Raw genomic sequence first — 12,913 nt, forward strand, 5'->3', positions numbered from 1 at the left:
AAACTACTATTTTTTATTTAATATTTAAATTAAAAATCTCTCACTTTCTTTCACCATAATTTTTATTGTGTATTTATTTCTCTCATAAAAAATCCTAATTTTAATTAAAATGATATAATTCTATGTCTTTTAAAAGGACAAACATTAATTCATAAAATATATATTTTTAAAGAACTTATCGAAATATATATATATATATATATATATATATATATATATATATTTTGCAATTGATCTTAGGCAATAATTGATAATCATTAAGTTACAATAGAGAAATATGCGACATATGAAAATGTGTATAATTTCAGAATTTGCAATTCCAAAAAAAAAATAATTGCAATTTAATCTTATTATTTAAAAGAATCATTATTCTTTATTAGAAAAAAAAAAAGGAATTATGAGTTCGTTACCTCGGATCTAGGATTGGAATAATTGGATAAATGAACGGCCCCCGCTCCGCGCCAGTCAGTTTCATTTCAAAGAGGAAGTTCATTCTTTTCTTCTCCACAAACGTAGTGAACAGTTTTCTAGGAATATATTTCAAATTTTCCTAGAAAAACCTTCAATATCTTTTTCTTTCACTCTCGAAGAATTGGAGAATTTTTAAAAGGTAACAGAGCATATCGATTTTTTTTTTTTTAATTTTTTTTTACACTCCCATTTTGCCATTCCTTTCTACATAATTTGTATTTTCTTTCCCCGTTCCTGTTTGGGATAAAGTTTCTCACTCTACCTAACTCTTAAAACAATGAATCCTTTCGACTGTTCCCACTCACTGTTGGTTTAATTTCATACTCTCTCTCTCTGTTCTGTGCATAATGATCAGAGATTGGTGACTGCGCTCGTAATCTGGTTTTCTACATGGCGTGGCGGGGATCTTTTGGAAGATTTTGGGCATCGTTCCAGGTTGTTGAAATTTTCTCCGATTTTCTATCGTTTCTTTTTCTGGTTGGTAGTGGTTGCACTATGTTCAATTTTTTTAAGGATAATTGATGGTGGAGACCTGATTATACTTATATTTTTTCTGAAAAAATCATATAATCACTCATAGTGATTTTACATTTCAGACCACTTTGAGTGGTATTGGTCCTTCAGCATTCATTTTGCGGTAATCCAATACATACTATCAATTCTGTCTCTTTATATGGCTATAGGTTAATTATTTATTATTATTCATGAATAGAGTCTACAAAGAGAATAATCTACAGAATGTTTCTATTTTATCAAAAAAAATTCTCGCTATGTAACATTTTCTTCTGTCAAAGTTCTGGTTAAACAATTTTACCTGTGCAGCTGTTACAAGAGCATATTAGCTGTCAGTTACATACTATCAATTCTGTGGAATTGTTAGTTTCCCCCTTGCGTAAATGTAGGGAAGTAGTTAGAGGAGTCTGTTGCTTAGCCGTCAGTTGTTTGGGATATAAATAAAGATGTAAACCCAGAACTAGGCATTGAATAAAAATCTCAGAAGTTTCTTTCACTTTCTCTTTAGTTTGCTCTGTTCTCTCTGCCAATTAGGGTTCATACCTAACATTGGTGCTTTCACGATTCGAATGCAAGAGCTTTCTGAGGAATTGCATTACTCATTTCCAATTTGATGATTAGCACATTTACCAAATTATTATTTTTAGTTTCTTTCAAAAGCGAAGAGATTTTATATATTTAATCATAGATCAAAGGCTTAAAGCCAACTGAAAAGTAGTTTTTTCTCAACCCAAGGTATGTGCTCTCTCTGTCGGGTATACGATAAGTTTGAAAACCAATCACGTAGTATGGCAGGAAATGCTTCTAGCCTTCTAAGTGGTGGTGATTATGTACCGCCTTGTTAACTAGTGTGTGTGTCAATTTCGTACTTAACTTTAGCTTCCTAGTTTAAATTTGTTTAGTTGCTCGTACTTGAAAAATGGTATTCTAATATATTATAAGTACTTGAAAAATGGTATTCTAATATATTATAGAATTGTAAATAATCTGTACAAAGGGTTCTCTATTTATAGAGAATATTTGACCTACTTTTAACCTAATGGGCTTGGCCCAATACAATAAAGGGCTTGGCCTAATACAACAATAAATGACTAAATAAAAACTAAATAATAACTAAATCAATATTATTTACAACACTCCCCCTCAAGCTGAGGAATAAATATTTATCATTCCCAGCTTGCTAGTAAGTTCTTGAAATCTGTCTGAAGAAAGCCCCTTTGTTAATAGATCAGCCAATTGACGCCCAGTGGGAATGTATGGAGTGGTAATCAACCCGCTATCAAGTTTCTCTTTGATGAAATGGCGGTCAACCTCAATATGTTTAGTCCGATCATGTTGAACTGGATTATGAGCTATACAAATAGCGGACTTATTATCACATAGCAGCTTCATAGGTCCCTCACATTTTATTTTGAGATCATCAAGAACAATTTTCAGCCACAGTAACTCACAAATGCCTTGAGCCATAGCTCGAAATTCAGCTTCTGCACTTGATCTGGCAACCACATCTTGTTTCTTACTTCTCCATGTCACCAAGTTACCGCAAAGAAACATGCAATAACCAGTGGTAGAACGACGGTCAGTCACGGATCCAGCATAATCAGCATCTGTGTAGACTTCTAAAGATAGATTGCCATCACGTCGGAATAACAATCCTTTACCAGGAGTACCTTTAAGATACTGAAGAATTCTCTCTACTGCCTGCATGTGTTTTTCTTTTGGATCGTGCATAAACTGACTGACAACACTAACAGCATAAGCTAGGTCTGGTCTAGTATGGGCCAGATATATCAATTTCCCAACTAGCCGTTGATATTGTCCTTTATCAACTGGAGGACTCTCTTCTTCATAGCCCATCTTGTGATTCTGCTCAATAGGAGTATTAGAGGGTTTACACCCGAGCTTTCCTGCTTCTTTGAGAAGATCAAGAACATATTTCCTCTGGCTGATAAAAATTCCTTTGCTTGAATGAGCTACTTCTATCCCTAGAAAATATCTCAGTTTCCCAAGGTCTTTGATTTCAAACTCAGAGGCAAGCCGTGTTTGCAGAATCTGTCTCTCCATAAAATCATCACCTGTGATAATAATATCATCAACATATACAAGGAGCACAGTAAGCTTCCCATTTTGGGAGTGCTTGAAGAAAAGAGTGTGATCTCCTTGGCTCTGTCTGTATCCTAAGGTCATCATAACCTTAGTAAATCTTCCAAACCAAGCACGAGGTGACTGCTTCAATCCATACAAGGCCTTTTTTAATCTACAAACTTTATTTTCCCCCTTCACAGAATCAAAACCAGGCGGGATTTCCATGTAGACTTCTTCTTATAACTCACCATTGAGGAAAGCATTTTTCACATCAAATTGATTTATATCCCAATTGTAATGGGCAGCAAGGGATAACAAGATTCTCACTGTATTCATCTTTGCAACTGGAGCAAAGGTTTCTTCATAATCAATGCCATAGGTTTGAGTGTAACCTTTGGCCACTAATCGAGCCTTATATCTCTCAAGAGTGCCATCAGAATTATATTTCAGGGTATAAACCCATCTGCACCCTACTGCTTTCTTTCCGTTGGGTCTATCAATAACCTCCCATGTTTTATTTTTCTCCAAAGCATTCATCTCCTCTTGCATGGCTTGAGCCCAATTCCTATCTTTCAAGGCTTCATGTACTGATTTTGGGATTGCAATAGAATCTAGTGCTGAAACAAAGCTTTTGTGCTGCACAGAAAGATTAGCAGAGGAAACAAAGTGGGAGATAGGGTATTGAGTACAAGAGGGACAGGAGGAACAAGTTTTCTTGTGACAAGATCTTTTTCCTTTTCTAAGTGCAATAGGTAAGTCATCAGAAGTAGAAGCAATGGGTAAGTCATTAGAGATATCAGAAGAAATAGACAAATCATGAGAGGAAATAATATTAGAATCAGAAACAGGAGATTCAGAAGAAATAGGAGATTCAGGACTTACCAGTGGTTCAGACGATTGAGGTTGCTGGTGAGACAGTATGGGTTGTATCTCGGGTGTATTTGAAGGTTCTGACACACCAGGAGCAGACACACTAGGAAGAGAGAAGATTGATCCAGACTCAAAGAAGGAAGGGGACGAGTCTTCTGAAGAACTATTCTCCCCCTGACGATGAGGACCCAGGAAATAAGATTCAGATTCTTGAAAGGTGACATCCATAGAAACAAAAAATTTCCGACTTGGTGGATGATAACACTTGTACCCTTTTTTATAAGGGTTATAACCAAGGAAGACACACTTAAGAGCCCTAGGATCCAACTTACTCCGATGTTGTTTATGAACATGGACAAAGGCAACACATCCAAACACTCTTGGTGGAAGGCTCTGCAATATGGGAACAGAAGGAAAGAAGTAAGTCATGGAATGAATAGGACTGATATTGTTAAGGACCCGTGAAGGTAAACGGTTGATCAAAAAAGTTGCAGCTAATACTGCTTCTCCCCAATAAGAACTAGGAACAGATGTCTGAAAAAGTAGTGCTCTAGCAACTTCAAGAAGGTGACGATTTTTCCTTTCAGCAACCCCGTTTTGTTGAGGGGTATCAACACATGTGAGCTCATGAATCATACCTCTGTCTGAAATGAATTGTGACATGCGTTGATTGACGTACTCAGTACCATTATCAAATCTGAGTCTTTTAATACCCTTACCAAACTGAGTCTCAACCATGTGATGAAACCGAATAAATATCTCTGGTACTTCAGACTTGTCTTTCATCAAGTATATCCATGTTATCCGAGTACAATCGTCAATAAAAGAAACAAACCACCTAGCACCCGAAACACTGTGCACTTTAGAAGGGCCCCAAACATCAGAATGGATAAGAGAAAAAGGTTCTCTGCTTTTAATAGTGCTAGAAGGAAATGACACTCGATGGTGTTTTGCAAATTCACAAACATCACAATGAAAGGTCTCAACCGACTTATTGAGAAACAGAGAGGGGAACATAGACTTCAAAAGACTAAATGGTGGATGCCCGAGACGCTTGTGATGGAGCCAAATCATAGACTCTGCAGTAGAAGGATGACGTGTCATTAATAACTGATTTTTGCTAGCAAGGTCTGGAAGGAGATGATACAACCCATCCTGTTCATTAGCAACTCCAATTGTCTTCTTCGTGGTAAGATCCTGAATAAGACAATGAGAAGGAAAAAATGTGATAGAACAATTCAAATCAGTTGTAATTTTTTGAGTGGAGATAAGCTTAGTAGAAAGCTGAGGAACATAAAGAACATTTTTAAGAAACAAGGAAGGTTGAATTTGAATGTTACCAGAACCAATAACTGATTTATGGGATCCATCAGCTACGGATATAGTATGACTACCAACAGTAGGATGATAAGAACAAAATAACTCAGTACGACAAGCCATATGATCAGTTGCACCAGAATCCAAAATCCATGAGGTTTTAAAATCAGTGCAAGAAGCAAGAAGAGATATAGAACGTGTGCTCTTACCAGATAAGATCGAAGAACTATCATGCTCAGCCATTCTTTAACAAAAAAAGTTAACAACCAGCGATAAAATCAACCAAACAGAATATCAAATGACCTCTGATCAGAAAAATAATTATAGATCCAGACAGAAGACAAGAAGACGAGAAGAATGGTGGTGGTCCGGTCCAAAAACACGGCCGCACGCGCCGGAGAAAGGAGCTGCGCGTGGGATTCACTCGCCGGGAAAGGGGCGGCGCGTGAGAGCGCGTGGATGGGCTTCGCCGGCTGAGATTTTTCTGGTGTGGTCGTCCGGTGAGCGCACACCTGTCTGTGGGTGGTCGCGGTTGAAAAGTCGCCGGAAAGTGGTCCAAACGGTGAAGACAGATCTGATTGGAGGCGATCGGAGGTGTTTCGGTCGTTTGTGGCGGAGGAACACTGCGTAGAATGATAGATCGGAGGAAAAATAAGGTCAACAATGGTCCCCTTGGTCCAAAAGGTCCCCGGAAAAATTTTCCGGTGGCGGCTAATGGCGGCAAGATGCAAAGAAATTAGGGTTTTGTTAAAAAAGAAGATAATATGTGCGGAAGCAAAGCCCTCATATCGAGAGCTCTGATACCAACTTGAAAAAGGGTATTCTAATATATTATAGAATTGTAAATAATCTGTACAAAGGGTTCTCTATTTATAGAGAATATTTGACCTACTTTTAACCTAATGGGCTTGGCCCAATACAACAAAGGGCTTGGCCCAATACAACAATAAATGACTAAATGAAAACTAAATAATAACTAAATCAATATTATTTACAACACTCGTTTTCTTGGTTGTTTATTACTGCAGGGAGGGATGAGGCAGAGTGATCCTTCTGCTCATACTATCAAGTCCCATGGAGCCACACTTGCAAGAAATCACATTCGTGATTGGCTTATATTGGTGCTTCTCATAGTAATAGAGGTTGTCCTCTTCGTCATTCATCCATTTTACCGCTTTGTAGGAAGGGACATGATGGAAGACCTTAGATATCCTATGAGAGGCAACACTGTGCCCGTATGGGCTGTTCCTGTAAGTTCCTTTACTGTATAACTAGAATTAAAGTTCTCTGGGTTGCTTGCATATCACGGTGTTTTTGTGTTCGTTGTCCCTGTATAACATTCAATTGTTTATTGTATCAATATAAAATGCTAACAGCTAATTGTACTCTCTCTTTTTTTTAATCTTATTTATGTGAGAATTAAGTCTTGCGCAAAGAGATGATGGGAAAAATGCGAGGCGTCTAACTTGTTTGCTTCCCACACTTTTTTCCTTATGAGCTAATCGCTTTTTTTTTTTTTATTTGATGCAAGGAATTGTAATTAATTTTTTTTCTTCTGTTAATGATCAGCTATATGCGGTTCTGTTGCCAATGGCTGTTTTCCTTCTCTTCTATATGCGTAGGAGAGATGTTTATGATTTGCACCACAGTGTTCTAGGTAACCTTTGCATTTCTGGCATACTCACATTCACAATTTCACATGGAGGTTAACAAATTTTACATCTTGTTTTTATTTATTTATTTATATATCTTGGATAATATACATCTTGTTTTAGACCAAAAATCAAAATCAAAATCAAAATTATCTTTTTTTCACAAAATAATTTTGTCTTGAGGTTATTTTAGTAATTTTTTTGTGTGAATATTTTTATCATTTGAACTTTTAAATTAAGTGAGAGAGAGAGAGAATTTACTTTTAATAAAGAGAGAGAACTGAATTTTGTTATTAACTCGACTCATTATAATCTTCATTTTTCCAAATTATGTTCTTTTTTAAATATAACTTTTTTTATAAAATAATGAAATCTGTTCTTTTTTAATCTTTCATCCTTTTTTCTATTTAATGAAAAGAGTCCAATTCTCTTTCATCATTAAAGTCTGTGTTAATATTCCCATTTTTTTTATTGAATCCGATAATTTAAATTATTAAATGACCTTCAGATAAAGTTATTTTATAAAGACAGATTTTGATATTTTTGACCAAAACAAAAGAACAAGGTTATTAGCCTCTATACATGAATGTAAAACTAATCTGTTGAAGAATGGGTTTAAAATTATTATTATTATTTTTTTTTGGTATGCGGGTGAAAAATATTTTTGTTAATATACTTCATTTGCTAGGCCTCCTATTTGCTGTTCTGATCACTGGGGTCTTGACCGATGCAATAAAAAATGGAGTTGGCCGGCCTCGGCCAGACTTCTTTTGGCGTTGCTTTCCTGATGGTGTAGAGGTAAGCAAGTGTAATTTGTTTCATTGAATACACGTACTGCTCCTCAGGTCCTTTTGATGAAAAAAGTATTGTTTTTACAACTCGCCTCATACTTTGAAAATTTTCAATTCTCAACTACAAATAGTATGGAGTGATTCAATATGAACAAGATCTTTATTCGAAATTAGTTGGGTATGTAAAAGATGAACTCAAATGAAAATTATGAAAAGATTGAGAAAAAAAGGATAAAAATAAAATTTAATATATATATATATATAGGAAAAAGTGTTTGTCATTTTAAATGACATAAAGTTATGTCATTTTAAGAGAGATACAGACACATGAAATTTAAATTTTAAATTAAAAAAACTACCCACTTTTTCTCTCCCATATATATATAAAACATTATCTATTAAAAAATAATAAACAATTAAAAAGAAAAAATCAAAATAAAGTGAAAATAAAGATACAAAAAGAAAAAAAAGGAAGTGAAAAAAAGAAAAAGAAATAGAGATAAAAAAAAGAAATTACATAAAAAATAAACAAGAGAAAAGATTGAGAGGAAAAAAAAATTAAAGAAAAAAAAAGAGAATAAAGAAAGAAAGAAAGGGAAATAAAGGAGTAAAAAAGAATTATTGGAACATATGAAAAAAAAAGGGATTTAAGGCACACCATCAAATTAGTTCGGTCTATATATCTCTTGTACGTTGTCAAGCTCTTGGTAACAAATTATTAGAAATTGAATAGTAATAGTAGATGGGAGTAATTAATTGTTAGAAATGGAATAAAAATGGTTTAGTAAATAATTCTCATTTTAAGGCTTGTTTTTGTATCTTGTTATTCTTGTGCCTTGCACCAAAGCAATAGGACCCGAGAGTAATATATAACCACATGATCTTAATTTCTTTCCGTTCCACCCTGTCCTTTGTTGCGGCGTGTTTATTAGTTGTTAGTTGTTACCTTTTCATTTAGGGATAGATCCATTTACAAACTTTTTTTTACAAATTATACTAAGTACGATTGGTTATACACTGCATGATTAAAGTATGATCGGTCGTACTAGTGTAGTTTGTAAGCAAAAAAATTTGTAAATATAACCTGCCCCTTTCATTTGTTTATAAACTACTTATTAATGAGTAAGGATATTTTAACTGCCAAAAACTCTCACTACTAACTTACTACCCATCACATCACCATTGGATCAAAGAGTGAGAATGTTAAAAAGTTTTGAAAAAAGAAAAAATTTCAATCTAATGATGATTAGATAGGTAGTAAGTTGGTAGTGAAAAATTTTAGTAGTTAAAATATCCTTCCTTCTTATTAATTACTTTGATATTTGGGTTTTCTCATGTGAGATGTTTTTAGTTTCATCCAAACCTCTTAATTTCTGTTTGCTTGTTTGGGTTTCATCCAAACAAGCAATAAGACCATTTGGGGGATGCGTCCATCTCTTGTAAAGAGCTGCCAGATTAAATTTTTCTAAATCCACTTTTGTATTTTCTCAATTCTTAATCGTTGGTTTTCCTTTTTCTTATTGCCATACTTAGGTTTTTATGTATGATGTGGATAAATGTTGTCAGATATTTCTATAAAACTATAACTGTCATTATTAATCGTCTTCTCTTTGATTAACCTTACAGGTTTATGATAAATGGGGAGGTGTGGTATGTCATGGGAAGGATAGTGATATAAAAGAAGGACACAAGAGTTTCCCTAGCGGCCATACATCATGTGAGCAACAATATTGCCCTAGTTCCTCTTTTTGCTGCTTGCTTTAGTGTGAGCAATTGGATTTAACAATGCATTTTTATATAGACAAGTCGAACTGAATACTGAATTATATTTTTCTTATCACTAACAAATTTGGTGAACATATTAGAAACGCAGTATTAGCTAAAAGCGGCGTTGTTTTTACCCATGTAAAGATCGAAAGAATATTTGAAGAGTATGAAATCGGTGAACATTATATCAATTAAACTTATACTGCAATAAATTCTTGTTTTAGTTTAGTGCTAAATTTTATTATTGTGATATATCTAGTGTGGAGTTAACATGCGAGGCAATATATTAATTTATTCATCAGATAACTAGCTAATTTGTTCAGAAATTTTTTTGGATGGACCTTCAATCTGATAAATCAGTTCTTCAGGGTCCTTTGCCGGTTTAGGTTTTCTGTCTTTGTATCTATCCGGGAAGATTAAAGCTTTTGATCGCAGAGGGCACGTGGCAAAATTATGCATTGTGTTTCTTCCTCTACTTGTTGCTTGTCTAGTTGGAATCTCCCGAGTAGATGACTATTGGCACCATTGGCAAGATGTGTTTGCTGGAGGCCTTCTAGGTTTGTTTTTATTGACTTCAAAAATGAAAGAAAATAAAAGGATACGGCCCAGACACAAGTATTAAATACAAGAACTCATTTTGCAAAAAATTTAAAGCGAAACTCATAGTGCTACTCTGTATGTTTCTTTCAGGGCTTGTTGTGGCAACCTTTTGCTATATGCAGTTCTTCCCTCCGCCCTATAGTGATAATGGTAACAGCTCTATCTCTCTGTTTGATTGGTATTGCCAGTAGTAGTGTAGCATGCTGCATGCCAAATGCTGTTTATATCTTGATTCATCTAAGGTTTTGATTTTGCAAATATATTGCCCCAGTTAAGACTAAATATGATATCAGAATTCAGAAGCTTTATTATGTTGGGATTGTACATAAACAATCATTTAATATTATATTTTTGTCTTCGTCTCATTATGTGGTTGTTGATTTTTTCCAAGGGTCTATCGATATATAGGATATGACTGTTTACATATAAAGTATGCCCTCACTTCCTATACGTATTAGATTCCAAACAAGACAAGGACTTAAGGCACTTAATTAGACTTCTGTCCTAACTCCAAAGTCAATATTCTCTGAAGCTTTTCTGTTTGTCATACGTTGGAAGAAATTTTTAATCTTCATTCTCCAGTTACCTATAAGTCTAAAACTTGCTTATGGTCAAGGGTACTTGACTATTACAGCAATAACCTAGTTTGTAACCAACTCAAATTCTTTGTAACTGTGCCACTATTTGCACTAAATTATTATTTCATCTGAGAACAACAGCAGATTTTTCTGGGCTAGAAGCCTGGTCAGGTGGAAATTGGTTGTATAAGAATAAGTATGCTTGTTTGATTAAATTCAGCATAATTTTGGGTTTGGCCACCTTTTTCTTGACACACTGAAATTTTTTAAGGTGGATTTGGTCCACCACTTGAGATAATGCCGGGGGCTGCTGGTTGGTTGGGTCAACTTTTTTTTTTAATAAAATAAAATACATATAACAATATAAAAAGATTCTTAATTTATCAACATATAAAATACATGAAGGAAAGATAATTAAAAAAAAAATATTAATTATAAGGAGAAGGTAAATAAATTAATCTTAAAGATGATAAAACTTAATGCATGGAACAAGTTGTGAAGGGCAGGCAACTTCAATTTTTCTCAATTTTTTTTTTCTCACTATAACACAAGTTTTATACTTAATATTAAGTTCAAGTATCTATCTATATATTTTTTTTTTCTAGGAGAGTCTTCCATTGGTTGGGCCACCTTTACCAATCAGTGAAATTGTTTCCCATTTATGTTTGTTGTCCTTTCATGTTGTCTGAACTAGGTAGCATATATGAAGTATTCCTTTGAGGCTTGAGCTGTTTTTAAATTCGTTTCTTTTCAGGATGGGGTCCATATGCATATTTTCAGGCAATGGAGGAATCACGGGCCACTTCAAACATGAATCGGGATTCACCCGCTGTGCAGGTCATGGATAATCGCGTTATGAATCAAGTACCAAGAAGAAATGGTGATGCATTCACCCCTTTCTCTTATCATAGCCCAACCTTGGAAGCCATGGAGCTGGGACAGAAGTGATCTTATAGCCGTCTTTCGCACTAATCTCCCTTGTTCCTTGTGAATTTGCTTGTGCATACTTGTAATTAAATATGAGGTTCTCTGCACGGCAACACTAGATTTAGCAAACTAGCAATATTGTGCAGCATCTGTTGTGGGTAGCTCCATGCATCACTGGCACTGCAACTGTAAAAAGGAAAATGCTGTATGCTGTATGCTTTCCGCTGATTCAGATAATAGTAATAGATGGTAGGTTAGTCGGAGATTTTTTTTTCCCTCCCCATTTTCCCCCTCCTATAAATCATTCAAATAGCAAAGCCATTTCGAGTCGCTTTTGTAATGTCCTACATTCTGTGAGATCATGTTATGCAAAACCAGTATAGCAGGTAAAATAAGCTGCAACGAAATTCCGAGAAGTTCTGCTACATCTCCTATACAGGTAAATTACGTATATAGAACTCGTGGTTTTGATTTAGGACTTTGGAAGAAGAAAAAAGAAAAACTCATTGTCACCGATGCAAAAAGGAAAGAACTTTACTTCTAATTGTACCACAAAAACTGTACTTTCAAGTAGACTAATGGTTGTGCTTGTACCGTATGGATGACCTTGCTATCTCAATTGAATTTTCCTTTGGATTTGTTGATGACAACAATGTGTCAGAAGTGTTAACCTTTCTTGGATAATTGAAGTGATGGAATTCAAATTTATTATCATTAATCTCCTTTACAAATTGGAAAGTTTAAATTAAATAATCAATCTCGCGTCTTTATAAGAATGGGAGGCATAGAGACAGGGGAATGCTTTTTTACACCGATAAAATAAAAAATGTATCTTTTAATAATTCAAATAAACTACATATTCGAATACTGAAGTTTTTGAAGCGATAGGGTTAAATGATTGAGTATTAGATACTCAATGAGAATGTTCCAATGAGGGGTAGTCTTTGGAGCTGTATTCTGAGGATAAGATGATTGAAAAAAATTAAATAGGGATACTTTCAGATTATAAAAAAAAATAAAAATGGTTAAGTATTAGATATTTTAATTTAAAAGTCTAAAATTGAAATTCTTGTCTGACCTTTTTTTTTTTTGGTAAACAATGAATGGGGACTTTATGTAGATTGTATGAGATCAATCTCGGTAAAAATACCGCTTATGCTTGTACCAAAATGAGAATTGATCCATTCTTAATTTTATTTCCTTTCTAAATATCCATTCTTACAAGAACAAACCTTAGAGCAACAGCGAGATTGTTTTTTGTGACCAAAAGATCACATATTTGAGTATATAAAATAACTTCTTTGCAATGTACCAAAAAAAAAAAATAGCTTCTTTGCAAAAA

General features: G+C 34.5%; 1 protein-coding gene across 1 annotated transcript; it reads left to right on the forward strand.

The window, feature by feature from the left end:
• The first annotated feature begins 473 nt into the window (after positions 1–473).
• On the forward strand, positions 474–12,033 carry LOC133300953 (lipid phosphate phosphatase 2-like). The gene is made up of 9 exons (XM_061500537.1): positions 474–610; positions 827–906; positions 6,285–6,506; positions 6,826–6,913; positions 7,597–7,706; positions 9,326–9,416; positions 9,835–10,023; positions 10,157–10,216; positions 11,399–12,033. Exons 2-9 carry the CDS (start codon positions 862–864, stop codon positions 11,590–11,592), a joined length of 999 nt encoding a protein of 332 aa, XP_061356521.1. The 5' UTR covers positions 474–610; positions 827–861; the 3' UTR covers positions 11,593–12,033.
• The last annotated feature ends 880 nt before the right edge of the window (positions 12,034–12,913 follow it).

The sequence above is a fragment of the Gastrolobium bilobum genome, unplaced genomic scaffold, assembly GCF_033153095.1.
Source record: "Gastrolobium bilobum isolate Gb01-03AN ecotype WA unplaced genomic scaffold, APGP_CSIRO_Gbil_v1 utg52110, whole genome shotgun sequence".
NCBI classification, from domain to species: Eukaryota; Viridiplantae; Streptophyta; class Magnoliopsida; order Fabales; family Fabaceae; genus Gastrolobium; species Gastrolobium bilobum.